General features: G+C 55.3%; 1 protein-coding gene across 1 annotated transcript in view; it reads left to right on the top strand.

Moving 5' to 3' along the window:
• The window catches only part of UCKL1 (uridine-cytidine kinase 1-like 1), a 16,501-nt gene extending 264 nt beyond the window's left edge, over positions 1-16,237 (top strand). The window contains exons 2-15 of the mRNA XM_010187496.1: positions 2,951-3,144; positions 3,774-3,880; positions 4,082-4,252; positions 4,484-4,555; positions 5,349-5,538; positions 6,002-6,063; positions 7,313-7,329; positions 12,971-13,069; positions 13,436-13,529; positions 13,828-13,890; positions 14,248-14,370; positions 14,715-14,822; positions 15,147-15,303; positions 15,865-16,237. Coding sequence (XP_010185798.1) covers positions 2,951-3,144; positions 3,774-3,880; positions 4,082-4,252; positions 4,484-4,555; positions 5,349-5,538; positions 6,002-6,063; positions 7,313-7,329; positions 12,971-13,069; positions 13,436-13,529; positions 13,828-13,890; positions 14,248-14,370; positions 14,715-14,822; positions 15,147-15,303; positions 15,865-15,941 — 1,534 coding nt within the window. The 3' untranslated portion in view covers positions 15,942-16,237. The remainder of the gene's footprint in view (positions 1-2,950; positions 3,145-3,773; positions 3,881-4,081; positions 4,253-4,483; positions 4,556-5,348; positions 5,539-6,001; positions 6,064-7,312; positions 7,330-12,970; positions 13,070-13,435; positions 13,530-13,827; positions 13,891-14,247; positions 14,371-14,714; positions 14,823-15,146; positions 15,304-15,864) is intronic.
• Positions 16,238-16,861: the final 624 nt, after the last annotated feature.

The raw sequence follows: 16,861 nt of genomic DNA, 5'->3' as shown, positions 1-16,861 counted from the left end.
GGGCGGCAGGGGCTCAGCTGGCAGATTTGGGGGGCTGAGCACTTGGTTGGTTGTGTCATTTATGGAGGTGCTGAGGACGAGCTTTGCTGTTTGCTTGCAAGCTCAGGGTTTGGGACTTTGCCAGTTTTCCGTGCTGGCCGCGGTAGGGGGTGTTGAGACCAGCTGCCTTTCCTCTCCCTGGCACGGGGGTCTCAGAGGGCAGAGGAATGCAGACAGCTGTAGCACAGAGGGCACAGGGGTGGGAATGGGAGTGCCCTTTTGGAGAGCTGACCCCACTGCGGGGTCAGGCTTGGGCAGACCCCTGTGAGGAAGCAAGGCAAAAGTGTCCTCGAAAGCCAGGGACAGTCTGCGGGGAGCTGGTGGCAGCCCAGTCTTCCAGGAAAGCTTTGCATGGGGGGATTACCAAGCCCAGGGCGATGTTTCCCTCCATATTTGCCTTGTTATGGCATCACCCTATGAAACCCAAGGGGTGCAGGGAAGCTGGGGAGGGTCTGCATGGGACAAGGACCCTCCTTGGGTTACAGCAATGGTGTTAACTGCAGCTATAAATAGAGAGTCCCCTTCCTCCGGGTGCTTTCCCTTGCGAGTCGGAGCATTACATGGGCTTTGTTGCTGCCATGGGGAGTTTTTCAAAAGCGATGGCAAGAAATAGCGAAAGGAGATAGAGGTGAGATGGCTGGGGTCAGCCCTTCCTTCGTAGTGGACGAGAGTCCATTCCCAGCAAAGGCAGCCACGGAAAACAGCTACAAAACTTGAAGTCTGAGGTAAATCATGGGAAAGGTTGATTTAAGAGGTGTAGAATATCTACGTCTTGTGTAGGTATGGATGGTATAGGTAAATACCTATAGAAAAAGAACTGGGGTGGAAATCCAGAGGTATTGGGATGAGAAGAGGCAATGCAGGATTAAAACGCTGCATCCCAGAGCAGCCCAGGTGTGCAAGGGGAGGACGGCTCCGCTTCTCACCATCCCGTCCCCACGTGTGTCCCTGCATCCCATGGCGATGCTCTGGCACGGAGCTGCTGGGGGGAGTCCCCTCTGTGCCAGCACCCTTGGATGCCCTGGGGAGCGGAGGGGTGAGCCATGGCAAAGCAGGGTGTCAGCCATGGGCACAGCTGGAGCCGTCAGGGTTCGAACCTCCTCGTCCCCTCCAGGACCTGGGTTGATGCTGATGGAAGGGACCAGGGGCAGACCTTGTCTCTTGCTCAGGCTCTGCTCCAGCTCTGAAAACCAGAGTTTTGCCCAACTCAAAGTCGCTTTGGGAATCATCGCAGTGTGCAGATCAGGGTTGAGGTTGGCATGGGAGAGCTTGCTGCCTCGTTACGCCAAAGAGCAGAGCATCCCAAAATGCTCACCAGCTGCACAGGGACTGAGCAGCCCTTGGTGTCCTGGGAGAGGGGCTGGGACGCAGATGAAAGGAACCGTTTTATTTTGTGGTAAACAACCGTGTCTGTCATCCCTTGCTTGTATCGAGCCAAAATGACTTTGTTTATGCAGCGGCATCGGCGGCTGATGTCAGCCCCGCTCTGGGAATAGCGCACCGTGACTGATTGCTGCTGCGGCGTCACTGGTGGGAGAGGAGAACAAAATACCCCATCTGGGTACTCGTAGGGTCTGTGTTGTTGTGAGATGTCCTGGTGCAGGAGCTGGAGCTCACCTTTTGCTAGGAGGGCTTTGGCAAATCCCCATCTCCTTGCCTGCTCCGCAGGGTTGTGCTGATGTGGGAGGTGGGTTTGCTGGGTGGCCCAGGGGATCCCGCTGTGGTCAGGGGGTTTGCTGGGTGGCTTTACGTGCAGATGGCTGGTCCTAAAACTGTTGATCTTTATCTAAAATTGTCCTAAGAAGGGCTGGGGGAGGGAAGGGAATTAATCTTCATACCAAAACAGCTTAAAATCAACCCAAAATCTGTAAAGCCCTGCAGTTTAAGCCCTTTCAAAAACAAAAAGTAACAGAGAGGCAGCAAAGCTCCGCTGGCTCAGCTGGGCTGTACCAAACAGTGCCGGGTTTGGCGCATTCAGTGCTCGGGGCTCTCTGATCTTGCAGAGGTTCGGTTTCCAGCCCCGTCACGGCTGGGCAGGGAGCAGGCATGAGCAGGGAGAGCCCTTTGCACCTTCTCCCGAGGAGGAGACATCGGAACGGCGAGCGGGGAGGAGCGGGAGCTGGTATAAATAATCCTCCCCATCCCCGTGCTGGCTGGGCAGCGTGGCTGGAGCTTATCTCCTGGCCAGAGGCCACTTATCACCTCCCAGCCACTGCTCTCCCGCTGCCAAGCTCGAAAGGGCTCCAGAGGGTGGTTTGTGGGAGGGGAGATAAGAGAGAGAGATTTACAGCTTCCAGCGCTCCGGCTGCGCTCAGTGCTCACTCAGCTCACAGGCAAAGCAGATGCAAGTGGCTTGGCAGCCCCACTGCCCAGCTTGCAGGCTTCTACCTAGGGGTTTGAGACCTAAAGGGTGGGAGAGCAAGGGGTTTAGGTGGGAGTGGAGTGCTTAAAGTGGCGAGAGGAAAGGGATTGTGCATGAGGGGACAAGGATGGTCGAGCTGTAGCCCACGTGTTTGGCCTCCATCCCCCAGAAGGCCCCCTTGGCACATCAGGACAGGTTGTTGTCCTCTGCAGTAACAGCTCCTGGTGTTCCTGAGCGCTCAGGGGGGTGGTTGTCTGATGGAGGCGCTCCTCAGCAGTTGGGTTGGAGGAAGGGATGCCCATGCTGCCCCTTTTTCAGGTCAAAATGTGGTCCTGCGGGAGAATTTCTTGATGCTGGTGACAGCCTGGGGTGGCAGAGGTGCAGGTGTTGGTGGTGCTGCAGCAGGGCTGTGGTTGCATCTCCCCCACTACCGTTACATCCCTCACCCGTACAGTGTGAGATCCTCCTGGAGACCCTGCTCCCACACACCAGGAACGCGAGCTCTTCCCTGCTGCCTGTAACTGAGCTCCTTCCTCTCTCCATCCCCAGCAACAGCAGTGCCGAATCCTTGGACCGACTATACCCTGCGGTGGGCTCCAGCAAGCCACCCCGAAAGCGGACCACGAGCCAGTGTAAATCTGAGCCACCCCTGCTGCGGACCAGCAAGAGGACCATCTACACAGCTGGCCGGCCGCCGTGGTACAACGAGCATGGGACGCAGTCCAAAGAGGCCTTTGTGATAGGTAGGTGAAGACAGCGCGTGTCTGGGCTCTGTCCCACCTCTGCACATCAACCAGTGAAGGCTGACATGGCCAGCATCTGTGCTGCCTGCCCAGTGGCTCTCCAGGAGATGTTGGAGATGATTTCTGCCCTACAAACTCCTTGAGGACTTGCAGTTGGCTCCAGACTCCAGACTGTGAGCTGCTCAGCCAGGAAAGGAGCAGGGAGAGTCCCCCTGGTTAGTCCAGCATTGACTGAGGGAGCCGTAGGACCAGGCAGAAGCTGAGAGCTTGCACATTGAGGGTGCTGGATTATAGTGGGTACTTGCATGTTGTTCCCTCAGCTCTCGTACTTGTTGCTTGAGTTGTCACGAGTTACCAGGGATTTAGTCTGGGCTGGTTCTCATGCCAGCTCTCCCCTTGTTACACAGCTGTCTAATGAAGGGTTGCCCAGCTTTTGCTGTGCACATTGCTGGCAGTTATAGTTTGTGCTGTTTGACATTTCCAAGGATAATCTCTCTCTTGTAGTGCCCGTTGATCTCCCTCTTTGGAGATTCCTCCAACTTAGTGCAACAGAGCAGGACCTGGGCTCCAGCCTGTGGTTGGGAAGGCAGATTGTGGGGTTGGTGGCTTCACCCCCTTTTCCCTGGCAGGCCTGGGAGGAGGCAGCGCCTCTGGGAAGACCACGGTGGCCACCATGATCATTGAGGCTCTTGATGTCCCTTGGGTGGTGCTGCTGTCCATGGACTCCTTCTACAAGGTGAGGCTGTGTGTTGTCCTGGCCATGGGCTGCCCTGGCTCTTGGCATCACCCCCTGATGGGGAATTTTGGTTGAGTGACAGCCTCATGGTTTCCCCTGACCCATTCAGGTGGCTGTTGGGGCAGGAGGAGGGGTTGCTGGGCATGGTGGGGTGGGAAGGCTGGGGACGGCCATGTGGACTCACCCCTGCTCTGTGGGCAGGTGTTGACCAAGCAGCAGCAGGAGCAGGCAGCCAGCAACGACTTCAACTTTGACCACCCCGATGCCTTTGACTTTGACCTCATCATCGCCACCCTGAAGAAGCTGAAGCAAGGCAAGAGCGTGAAGATCCCGATCTACGACTTCACCACCCACAGCCGGAAGAAGGAATGGGTACGGGACCCTGAGGGTGCTGGGACAAGGCAGGAGAGAAGGGTGACGTTTGGACCCCTCCAGCCCCCACCTTTTGCAGTCAGACTCATGCAGTCACCCTCTGCTCTGTGACTGGCTCAGGGCGCAGATTTTGGGTAGCTGTTGCGGTCACCAACGACCCAGAGAGATGCCCCGGGATGGGGCATTTCTGAACACATCCTCTGTCTAACCACATCACTTCTGACTCCACAGAAAACCCTCTATGGTGCCAACGTGATTATCTTTGAAGGCATCATGGCATTTGCGGACAAGGAGCTCCTGAAGGTGAGGAAGGCTTTGGCGTTAATTCTGGGGAGGGCTCCAGCTACTTCTGCAGCCTTGTACAGAGAATCCCAGGTGCCCTGGGCTCCTGTGCACCACTGGATGGGACCTTGTCCTCCCACAGTGCTTCAGCATCACCCCGACACACCCGCCCTCCATCCCATCGCCAGCTGGGAGGACGTGGTGGGAGCACGCTTTCTCCTGAGGGGCAGCAGCAGGGAGATGACCTTCTCTTCCAGTTTGCCCCAGCTGCTGTGGTGCTTCTCTGTGCTGGATAACTCTTGCAGCAACAGGGGAAGAGCTCCTGGCAGAGGTCAAGCGTTTCAGCAGAGACCTTGATCTCAGCCGTTCATTCCCAGGAACTGGGAAACCCAGTGGTGACCTGGTCCCTGGCAGTGGTGGTGTATAAATGTGACTGGAGATAGCCCACCTCCACACTGTGTGCTGCTGCTTGCCCGGCCAGAAGCAAAGTCTGCTGTACTTTTCTGCACAAAGCCTGATGCTCCTAGGGTGGACTTATCCAGCACTTCAGACGCTCTTGGGAATTATTTGAATAGATGAGAAATGCGACAGGAGGAAGTGAGCCGTGCACAAACTTAGCCAAGCTCAGTCTAGAAAGTTTCCTTCCCTGCCAAGCGAGCGTTTCTGTTGCACTTTCGTGGAGCAACGATGACCTCCAGTGGCCACCGTTGTGCTCTGATGTTGTGCTCAGCCTCCTGGTTGTGGCTGGTGGAGAAGCTCGGTTCGAGGTACACGCTTAACCTGGCGGGATTTGTTCCCTCCCCTCTCCTTCCAGCTCCTTGATCTGAAGATCTTTGTGGATACGGACTCGGACATTCGCTTGGTGCGTCGCCTGCGCAGGGACATCAGCGAGCGTGGCCGTGACATCGAGGGTGTCATCAAGCAGTACAACAAGTTTGTCAAGCCCGCCTTCGACCAGTACATCCAGCCCACCATGCGGCTGGCCGACATCGTCGTCCCCCGAGGTACCTGCCCTGAGGTTCAGGCCTGAGTGGGATCTGGGAGACCCCATCCCTCAGCTCTGCCCACCAGTCCCACCACCCTCAGGCTGGCCAGGACAGCAGAGTGGCTGTGCCATGTCAGAGCAAAGGTCCCTCCAGCTCAGTGTCTCCAAACACTGCCCGAAAGCAGGTTCCCAGGAGAAAATCTGCGGTTTTCCCTCAACCAGTCTCCTGCCTTCCCAGCACCTACACCTTAGCGGTTTAAAAGCCAGAGGTGACTTCTAGATATTCAATAATAGATCAGTAAATAAGAACTTAATAATAGCAGGAATGTCTCCTGCTGGATGGGGCTTTTCTAGGGAAGGGGAAGCAGGGCTATGGGGTATTTTTTAACATAATGGAGAGCTTGGGGAACCAACGTGTTCCAGGCACTGCTACCCTGTGGGCCTCACCAGGCTGCCTCTCTTTTGCTTCTGGTTCATTCCAGGGAGTGGGAACACGGTGGCCATCGACCTGATCGTGCAGCACGTCCACAGCCAGCTGGAAGAGGTGAGAGCTGCCTGGTCCCCCAGGTGTTAACGGTGGGGTCGGCCTTGCCTGGGCAGCAGTGGCATCGCAGGAAGCAGTGCAGGGCTGTCTCCGTGAGCTCCTCCCAGCCCTGCTCCCCCATTTCAGCAGAGGAGGCTGCATTCTGGTTAGGACAAGGCTCCTCTGCAAGCTGTGGTCCAGCAGCAGCTCCTGCCCGCCCTGGGAGAGCAAAGCATCTGAGGGCAAACCAACCGTCCTCCAGCGAGCTGAGGGATGTGCCCTCCCTGCCTGCAGCCCTCCCGGGGCCAGCATCGCCCCAAACCCTGCAATACTTCATCTCTCTGGCTCTGGCTTCTCCTCTTCACCCCACTGCAGACACTGCTGCAGTCTTTCCAGTCAAGAGCCTGCTTCTCCACTTCTACATTGGGTGCAGCTCATGGGTTTCAAAACCCAAAGTCTTGTCATGTTTGATCCCCAGCCTGAGCCTCGATCCAGGCCTATGCTCCATCATTTCCCCATCCCTGGCTTTAGCAAGTCTTCTTCTTTGTGTCCTGGGCCAGTCCTGAGTGGTGGGTTTAGCCTGGGACCCTGTTGTGTGTTGCTCTTCCCTGAGCAGCACAGCCTCCTCCCGCCTCACATTTGTAGCTTTGATGCTTAAGTCATGGAGATGCTCAGGGTGATGTCCTGGGAGGTGGAAGGAGCATCACCTGGAGATGGACGCACTTGAAAGTGAAGGGCTTGATTCCTGCAGGCTTGATGGCATCGTGCCTCCTGCCCCTGCTCAGGAGCAACCACTGTGATGCAAAGGGGCAATGGAAAATTCCCAGAGCACCCTGCGCGTCTCTCAGGGCTTTTTAACTGCCCACATTTCCAGAACTACATTCTGACAGGTCGGAAAGTTGGTTTCTAAACCCTAGGTCACAGGAGTGAGGATCAGAGCCCTGGCATCGTCACTAGCACTGGGCTGAGGAGGGCAGGTGGGCACAGGCCAGGAGATGGATGCTTCTCCCAGTTTCTCCCAGCCCCTGGGATCTGGCTGAGAACACTGCAGTGAGCAAACCTGGCAGCTCCTCCCCAGGGCACTGCTGCGAGCCAGGCAAGGGGTTGGCTTGGGAGGGCTTTCATTGAGCTGGGGAGGGGAAGAAGGGGAAAAGGCTACATGTGAATGCAGGAAAATATTCCTATTTTTCCTTTTCTTTTATCTTGAAACGACCCTGGTGTTGACAATGCTTAATACCGGTTGCATTGTGTCTTTGTGTTGCTGCCGCAGCGTGAACTCAGTGTCAGGTAAGAGCCCCTAACTCTGTCCTGTCTGTGCAGCCCGAGGCATTTCCAATGCCAGGCACTGCTTGGCCTAACCCTGACCTGTAGTTGAGGTGGGCAGTGCAGTCTCATCCCGCTCGAGGCTGACGAAAGGCCCCTTGTCCTTGTATTTGGGACCAGCAGGGACAGGGCTGTATCTGTCCTGGGGGGCCACTACCAGCTTGAGCGCCCCTGAAGATGTCAGCTGGGGGCCCCCCCATCCCTGCGAGAGGGGAGGATTTGCGTCCTGGGATTCTCTTTTATTTCCCTTCATCCTCTAAGATGAACAGTTGTTCAGAGCCGCTCTCCATCCCCAGTGATTAAACAACATTAAACAGCTTTAAGCATCAATTATTAAATTAAAGAAAGCGGCTGGAGGGTGGTGGGAGCCCTGGATCCCTTGCTGCTGCCGCAGGGGCTCTCTATGCCAGCCCCAGGAGGAGTGGAGCAGCTTTGGCATGGCGAGAGGTTTCCTGCAGTGCCTAAAGACTGCACAGCAGCTGTCCGGGGACTAAGAAAACACTTACGCCCTAATCCGGCAGGATTTCTGACTTCTCAGTATCTGCAGGTGGATGCTATAAAGTGCACGCTGATTTACTTAACCTCTTCAGCGTGTGGATCCAGATGGGACTCAGCTCTCTCACTTCCATTAAGCAGCCAGCCAGGTTTCCAGGCATTTTTGTAGGAAGCAGAGGGGATGCATTACTGCAGATGGGTTTCCATTTAGATCTCCATCACTGGGTGGAGACACTTAAGTAACCCTAAAATTTACATTTAGCATACTAAAAGCTTTTAAAATACCAAAGATAAACAGGAAAAATACTCTGCTTTACTTATTTCTGCTTAAGCCATTCGTTTCCTAGACCAGGCAACTGGATGTTTTATTTTATTTCTGTTTGCTTGTGTAATACCATGGGGCCTGACATTTCCATACAGACAGCGTAAGCTTCCCTGGGTCCAGGTGGGAAGGTGCTCTTTAGCGTGGAGACAGGTCTGGTGCTGTAAAAAATTGCAGGAATAACATTAGAGAGTAGGCTGATGCGTGCGTGTATGTGTATATATGCCCATATGTACGTGTGTATATTTACACATACAACATTTCCTTCCTCTCCAGGGATTCTCCTCTTTAATCAAAGTGGTACTCAGTACAGGTGATCTATTTGTGCACCTTAAAAATCAAGTATTTAATAATATGTCAAGAAAGTGTAATGATAGCCAGTTTGGAAAGGTAACTCTGACCTCCAGAAATAACTCTGTGATTACCACAGCCACAGGCATTTTTATGTTCTGCTTAAGGCTCGTGGTTTCCATTTATGCCTTTGCCAGAAAGTCTGGAAAAAAATTCCTGCCCAAAAAAATCTATTTACTCTCCTGGAGTCCCAGAGCTTCTTCTGCTGCTGCGGTTTCCCAGCTCTGCGCTCACGAGTGGAGCGAAGTGGCTGGAGAGACGCACGTCAAGTGAGATGGGCTTGGCAAATACAGGACTTCTCATCTAGAATGATTCCCTAGCCTCTTGTCTTGAATGGCTCCATCTAAATGTCACAGCTGTTGTTCTGATGTCACTGCCTTTTGCCGGTGGTGAGGATGCAGCGAGGTAGAATAGAAGCTGGATGCTCAGATCTGGCCCCAGTCTGAGGTGCTTCGCTGGTCCTCATGCTCCAGCCCAGCCCCGGGCAGCCTCTCCTGACCCAGAAAGTGGCTGAGGTGGGCAGGGAGTGTCTCTCCCTCACTCTCAGCTGATCAGATGGGTGAATTCAGAGGAATTTAAAGCAAATGGCGCCATTCCCTGGAATGTCTTATTTTCCGGCTGTAACTGCTAAGTGCTGAGGAGCATCATTGCCTTCCTCTGTATTCCCTCAGACCCGAGCACCCTTGCAGTTGGGGTGTTTCTTGCCCAGCTTCCCACGTGTTTAACCGTGCATGTGCTGGAGGTGTGATTATGTACAGGTGCTCCCTTTCCATCCATGCCCTGGTGAGTATTTCTTCACGAGCCCTGCAGCTGGAGCCAGGCCGGGACTTGATCCATGCCTATGCAGCCTGGTTTCCATCCCTCCTGCCCCACTATTTCAGCACCCAGCCCGGCTCTCGGAGCCAGGCTTCTTTTCAACTGAATTCCCCTCGCCAATCAATATTCCCCACCCCCAAGGTCTCGATCAGCTTGGCATGCCCTTTGCCAATTGTGTCTTTAAATATCAACCTGTGGCGCAGTTTAATAGCCCTTGTTTGAAATGTCAGCCGTGAAAGCCAGCCGCTGTACGTGTTTGAAATGCCTTGACTGCATTAGCTGCTTTGTAGCTGGATGTCTCTTGTCTGCTTCCTGCTTGATAGCATGCTCAACAAAGAGCTGAGGATGTTCCCTGAAGCCTTCCTGAGAGATGGTCACCCCTTTCTCTTTCTTTTCTTCTTCTTCTTTTTTTTTCTCCTTTAAAGCTTTTGTTCTGGGGGGAAAAAATAAGTTTCCAAAGTAAGACGTTTTCTTGACGTGCTCATGGCTGCCTGTCTGAATTTTCCATCGCAGTCCTGCTTGACAGGGGGAGGGACAGGAAGCCTTGCTCTAGCAGGCAGAGACGCAGTGTCAGAGACCCAGTCCCTCCACCCCTCCCAGGCCAGGGCAAGGGCTTTCACTGTGGGGGATGTGGCTGTAGCTCTTCCTTCTACCTCACCCTGCAGCCCCTCTGCAAGCGATGGCGATGCCAGGGCAGGTCCAGGTCAGCTCAGGGGAAGGAAGGTCTTCCCAGTGAGTGGTGATGTTTGGTTCAGAGCTGGGTTTCTCCCCATGTTCCCAGTGCTCTTGGCTTTCCAGGCTCTCCCAGGGTTGAGCAGATCGGCTCTGCAGCGTGCTGGGAGGTGGACACCCACCACAAGCAGTTTGCATGAGTGCAGGGCGGGTTGGGTGAAGGTTTTCCAGGTTGGGCATTTCCCTCTGGGCTGCCAGGGCTGCAGCTGGTGTTGTAGGGTGGCACCACTCGGGACAGAGCTGGGACAATGTCCCTGCCGTGACTCTGGGGTGGTGAGAGCAAACGGAGCTTTTCCTGCCATGGAGCCGGTGCCACGAAGAGCAGCCGTGACATGACTTGGTCACCAAGGGAGGAGCACTGGGGTCTGTATGGCGATGGCCTGGGCACCAGGCGGGTCCAAGGGCTTTTCCCCCCACCCCTTTGACTAATGACAGTGCTTTCTCCTTTGTTTCATGTGGTGTTTGTCCCCCTCTCCTTAAACTCTCGTGTTTCCTGTCTTGTCTTCCCTGAACATCCCTCCCACCCGGTGACCAGAGGAAGCTGCGCTGGGATATGTGAGGAGACAACCGCTAACGGCCGTGTTTTGATTGTGACACTAACACCAGGGACCAGGGACAAGGGCTGTGCTGTGTGTTACTAACCCGGGCAGACAGCACACAGGGTCCAGGTTTGCTGGGGCTCTGCAGGGCAAACCCATGGGGAGACTTTGAGAGAGCGTCTTCACCCTGACACCCAAAATGGGACCTGCTGCTGTCCCCCCTCACAGAAAGCACCGTGGGGACCCTGACAGCACTATGCAACTTCCCTGGGCTGTTGGGACCAAAGCAAGGTTGCATCCAGACCTCCCCGTCCCCACACTGAGCACCAGCCCCTGTGCAGGTGTCGCAGGAAGGTGCGGAAAGCTTGGTGACAAAACACTGACAGCGTTTCCCAGGGGCCTGTTGACAGCTCGGGATGCAGGGAAGGTGTTCCCAGACATGCGGGGCCACTTTTAGAGATGGTAGCATTCGGTGCAGCAGGGAGATGGAGCTGGGTCACAGCGCATCTCACCTGAAGCACCACAGGGACCTGGGCAGGAGAGGGGCTGCGTGTTGGGATGCTGTGGCATGGACCTGGCAGGGATGGAGGGGAGGGGTGCCCGTCACAAGCGTGTGCCCCTGGGTGGGCTGCTGTGGGTATGAGACAGCCCTGTGGGCTACAAGCTGATGGCTCGCCCAGTTTGGGGGACAGTGGTTTGCCACTCCTGGGCCATGAGCGGGTGTGTGGCTCTGTGCTGGGGGGCTGATCTCTGTCCCCCCTCAGAACCAGGCCAGGAGGCAGCCCCTCTACAGGCACTGGCATCTCCCAAAGGCAGGGCTCAGGTCCTCACCTACCGTGAGGGTCTGCACCTCTGGGGCCACGAGGGATTTAGACAGGGCTGAATGGTGACTGTGCCCCCAGGATCTGTCCCCAGGTCTGGCAGGAGGACAGGAAGGAAAAGGGAGGACTATTGGGGCAGAACTGCTGGGTGCTGCTGGCAGCACAAGCCCTGGTGCAGTAGCATCTCCGAGGGCAGCTAACCCGCGTTGCAGTGACTAACGGAGTGAGCTCGCTTCACTGACGGCAGGTCCAGGGCCTTGAGGGCTGCTTGTCCCAAACAGGCAGTGGGAGCATGCTGGGCTTGGCCCCTAACCCAATTGGCAAGCCTGCAATGGGAGCACAACCCATCCCACACTGCATGGCCATGAGCTGTCTGGGCTCTTGAGAGCATTCCCTGCATAGGGGCTCCTTGATACTCTGCAGGACTGGAGCTGGCAAAAGCAAGAAGGAGCCCTTAAGTACCCACAGGCCTTGGGAATGTCTCGTTTGGTGTTGGTTGGCCAAGACCAGGAGATGACATGTGGATGGAGGCCTCAAGTCATCTAGTCCTGACCTCCTCCATGCCTACCCAGTCATCTTCTCTGTCTTCCTCTCCGCTTGTGTGCCTCTGTGTGTGTGCGTGTGTGCAATTAATCCAGGTTTCTGCTTGATTTGAAATCTTAATCGCCTGGTGCTTTTTTTTGTTTGCTCTCTTCTCCTCCCCAACATCTCTCTGACCGGGATGCAGCCGCTGGCACGTTTGTGATCTGGCGCGTGGCTTTCGGACCCCAGCCCTCCTCCCAGACAAAGTCGCTTGTCCATCCTGCCCAGCCTTGTGGAAGCCAAGTAGATGTGACCTTCATCTCATTACTGCCGCTCTCAAAGAGAGAGGTGACTAATGGGGCTCCATTGTGCACATCCCCATGAATGGTGTTCCCTTGATCCAAGAATAACTCCCAACCCTGTTAGTTTTGTGGAGATGACTCACACAAAGCCAGTCGTAAAGTCGTGAAGCTATTTCCAATTTGAGGTGAATCTGATGATCCCTGAATGGGCCAGGTGCTCTGAAATGGTCTCGTTGCAGCCTGGCTCTACATTGAGCCGTATGCCAGCACCATGCCACCCTGTCTGTCCCATTCCTGGTGACATCTGGCATTTGCAGGACAGAGGCAACCATAACAGCTCCTCCTCAGTCCATGAGTTGAGGATCCACCACTAAATAAGACTGCCAAGCAGGAGAAGGTTTCCATTTTATTTTTCATTTTCTTCCCAAGCAGTAGAAACCAAGGTGGGCCAACCATGGCCAAGCTGCCCAGCAGGAAGGGCAGGTCCTTGGGCTGTGAGACCCCCCTGGCTCCACTGAGCACTCGCTACAGGGCGGGTCCCTTTGCCAGCAGGAGGGACCGGGCCAGGCTGGCCGTTCGTTCGGCTCTGCTGGATGCCCTTGGCGTGCGTTTGCAGTGCGAGATGACATCTGGGAGGATGGCTCTGGCCGTGTGCTGTGCTCCAGCCTTGCCTGGAGACCTTCTGACCGTGTGTTTGGTTTTCAGGGCCGCCCTGGCCTCTGCCCACCAGTGCCACCCCCTTCCTCAGACCCTCAGTGTGCTGAAGAGCACCCCTCAAGTGAGGGGCATGCACACCATCATCAGGTAAAGCCCCCGCCACCGCGGCCTCTTGGGGTGGGATGGGGCTTGGCTGCCGACTGGGGTGGGCTCGGCTTGTTTTGGGCTCCTGAATCCCACTTGCGCCTTGTCCTCATGACTTGGGGACACAGGACAGGGTGGATGGTGGTGGGCCCTGGGAAGAGGAGCCGTGCTGTCTTGCTCCATGGATTTGCCAGCAGGTTTTCTGCTTTTCACCTTAAATAAAACTGCCACTGCAATTCCAGGCTCAGCCGCTGGACCCTGTGCCAACAAGACAGGGGCAGGGGCTCCACACAGCCTCTGACCTCTGTCACCATCTCCCCAGTCACATTTTGGTCCCCAGCTTACATTTCCTTTCCCTCCCCTCTCTAGAAACAAGGAGACCAGCAGAGATGAGTTCATTTTCTACTCCAAGAGGCTGATGCGGTTGCTGATTGAGCACGCGCTCTCCTTGCTCCCATTCCAGGTGAGTTCGTGGGTGTAGCTGGGATTATTCCTCTTCCATTCCTAACCCGTAACTGCCAGGGAGCCAGGACTGTCCTGGTGCTGCTCCTCCAGCTTTCCCCATGTATCAGCCCTTTCCTCCTAGATTAAGAAGGCAGAGGGTTCCCCTAGGCTGTGGAGCAGTGCTGTGGCCCTGGGTGACAACTCTTTATCCAGCCTTGGTTTCCAAAGGGACAGACCAGTCCGCAGCTGGCTGGCTCCCTAGGACCAGGGCTCCTTCATCAGAGCCCCTCCTAATGCTTCTCATGTGGTTTTTGTAGAGTTGCACAGTCCAGACCCCGCAGGGACAGGACTACGAAGGGAGGACGTACAGCGGGAAGCAAGTAAGTGAAAGCAAAAAGTATTTGCTATTCAACCCTACCCTGTGGGGCTACATTAGAAGCCCTCTGGGTGCAGGGGAAGGACACGCCTGGCTTCTTGGGGCTTCCATCAGGTCTGGGTTTGGTGCCTGTTGTCATGTTACCCCATATCATCAGAACAGGCAGCATGTTGGTGCCCAGCGGTACCATCAGCAATGCCACCATGTGACTGCTGCCCTGGGAGCAGCACAGCCCTCTTGGAGAGGATGAGCTTTGAGGTGGCCCGTTAAGAGTCCCCAGTTGTGGAGGCTCAATGCTGTATTGGGGTGGTGTGCCCCTCCTGCACCATCCCTTCCCGTTGTGCCTGGCTGTGTGCTGCAGATCACCGGGGTGTCCATCCTGCGAGCGGGCGAGACCATGGAGCCAGCGCTGCGAGCGGTGTGCAAGGATGTCCGCATCGGGACCATCCTCATCCAGACCAACTGCAACACGGGCGAGCCGGAGGTAAAACACAGGCCCCAGGCTGCCAAGGGTGTCTCCTGGCATCAGCCTGCATGCGGGGGGGAATTCAGGTATTTCCTGAGAGCTCTTCAGTGATCTGAGAGTTGATCATGGTGAGGGGTGAGTGCTCAGCGAGTGCTTTGAAAGCTTCTGTAGTGGGCTTGGCAGCGTGTTTGTGCACACAGGTTTGCTCTCCAAGTGTTTGCACTACCAGCGCCTGGCTCCAAGATGACAGCTAGGTTCTCTGAGATGCATGGAGATCCTTCACCCCTCTAAAAGAAGGGCTCGGGTTGCTTGATTTGCTTTGAACCCACAGCCTCTAAAGTGTTCTCTTTCCCCCTGCCCAGCTCCACTATCTGCGGCTGCCCAAGGACATCAGCGAAGACCACGTCATCCTGATGGACTGCACGGTGTCCACGGGCGCAGCAGCCATGATGGCCGTGCGGGTGCTGCTGGTAGGGAGGACGTCGGGCACGCAGCAGAGGACGGGTGGTTCGCTCCCAAAACAGCAGCCACAGCTGTGCTGAGGGGCTTTGTGGTGAAACTGGCTCCTCCTTGCCAAGGAGGGTGTCATGGGTGACAGCACAAGCTGGGGAGACTGTAATCAGGTGGTGGCAGAGTCACCCCTTCCTTGGGTGGTAACAGCCTGGATTTAGTTGGTTTCTTGGTCCTGTCCCCAGTAACCTCAGCTGGCTGTGGAGAGGGGGTGTAGAGAAAGCGGCTCCAGGAATATGCCTCAGATACCCTCACCTCAAGCTGTCTCACTGCCTTTCTTGTAGGATCATGATGTCCCAGAAGACAAGATCTTCCTTCTCTCCCTGCTTATGGCAGAGATGGGTGTCCACTCGGTTGCCTATGCTTTCCCCCGGGTGAAGATCATCACCACGGCTGTGGACAAGAAGGTTAATGACCTTTTCCGGATAATCCCCGGCATTGGTGAGTATCTGGGTAGGAACGAGCTGTTGCAGGAGGTTTTTTTGGTGCTTCTGGCTCACTCACCAAAGTAGGTGAAGCCCTGGTTGTCAGCAGCAGCTTAGGTCTGGCCTGGTTTTACCTGGGGGTTTTACCTGGGGGGACGCTGCCTCTCCTGGGTCCTGCTGCCACGTGGATGTTGGGATCAACATAAAACTTGAGAGCTGTCGGACAGCTATAGCCTTGTTGGCAGAAGGAGCCATTCCACGTGCCCTGACCCTCCTGAGGCCCCAGGTGGAGAAGCTGGGCTGGGACAGCTGGAGCAAACCCACCTTACACCCTAAGCTGCCACCTTACACAAGCTCATCCAAAAGAAGCTCACTGTGTTCTTCTGTCCTCACCTCTGCTGTCCCGGGTGCTAAAACAGCCTCCAGCCTGCTCCAGTTTTGCTGCCACTCGAGTTTTAGCGCCACTCAAGCTGTCAGATAAACCTGCTCTTGTTTCCTGGGACGAGGGCGGGCTGGAGGACGGGTCCCAGGGCTCCTTGCAGAGCCGCACCACTATTTCATCTCTTTCTCCCCACAGGGAACTTTGGTGATCGGTACTTCGGGACAGATGCTCCTCCCGACTGGAGCGACGATGAAGATGCTCTTAGCACTTAGCTAGATGTGGAGATGCCACTGGCGACAGGCAGCTTCAGCACCGCACCTTAACCCCTCTGTCCATTGCAGATTTCTCCTTCCTCCTCACCAAGCATAGATATTTTTTTCAAATCTTACGTCAGAAATCTAGGGCATATTTTTTCAAAGAAACACAAATCCTAGTTTGACTTCGTGGACAGTCGCGCGTCCCAGCATAGAGTGGAGTTAATTTATTTTAATTTAAATATTTGCCTATATAACTTATTGGAGATATTTTATAAAGAAAAGGAATAAATTTTTTCTCTGGTTTTCTTGAATGGAGCCATTCTTTGTCACACCCCAGGGCTGCCCAGAAGGATTCGCAACCCTTCAGGACTGCTGCCCAGGGAAGGGAGATGCCCCAGCTCTACCTCTTGCTGCCTTGTACCAGGGAGTAATTACCGTGCTCTAGATCCAGGTGAAGGTGCCAGAGGAAGGGCGGTTCTCCGTGTCTGCCTGTAACCTGAAGTTCAGCTCAGATCACGTCACGCTTTAGCTTAAGAGGTGCCAAGCCCGTTTCATTTCAGCAGCTGAAGTGAAACACAAGCTCACCCCAACGCCAGCTTGGTCTTGCTGAATCAGAGCTGCTCAAGAGTGTGGTGAGGAGCTGGTCTCACAACGGTCTCCAGGAAGCTGTGAGCAGGCCAGAGTAACCTCAGCGGAAGGGGAACTGGCCAGCCCCATGAGGTGTATTTATTCAGAGGAGGCTGTGACTCCTGTGGCTGAACACAGAGTGTTCTCCTGTCCTGTGTGATTCAAAGTACCCATGCAACATCCTTGGGCTGGAGATATCCAAGAGGAGCAGACCTACCCCTCGGCTTGGAGCTGGCTCCTGAGGAATTAGGCAAGGCAGGCAGTGAAGAGAGCGGGGATGGGAGGGGGATGTTCTGCCAGGCCCTTGC

Source organism: Mesitornis unicolor, unplaced genomic scaffold (assembly GCF_000695765.1).
Source record: "Mesitornis unicolor isolate BGI_N332 unplaced genomic scaffold, ASM69576v1 scaffold33706, whole genome shotgun sequence".
Classification (NCBI taxonomy): domain Eukaryota; kingdom Metazoa; phylum Chordata; class Aves; order Mesitornithiformes; family Mesitornithidae; genus Mesitornis; species Mesitornis unicolor.
This window is presented reverse-complemented; position numbering and strand designations above follow the sequence as displayed.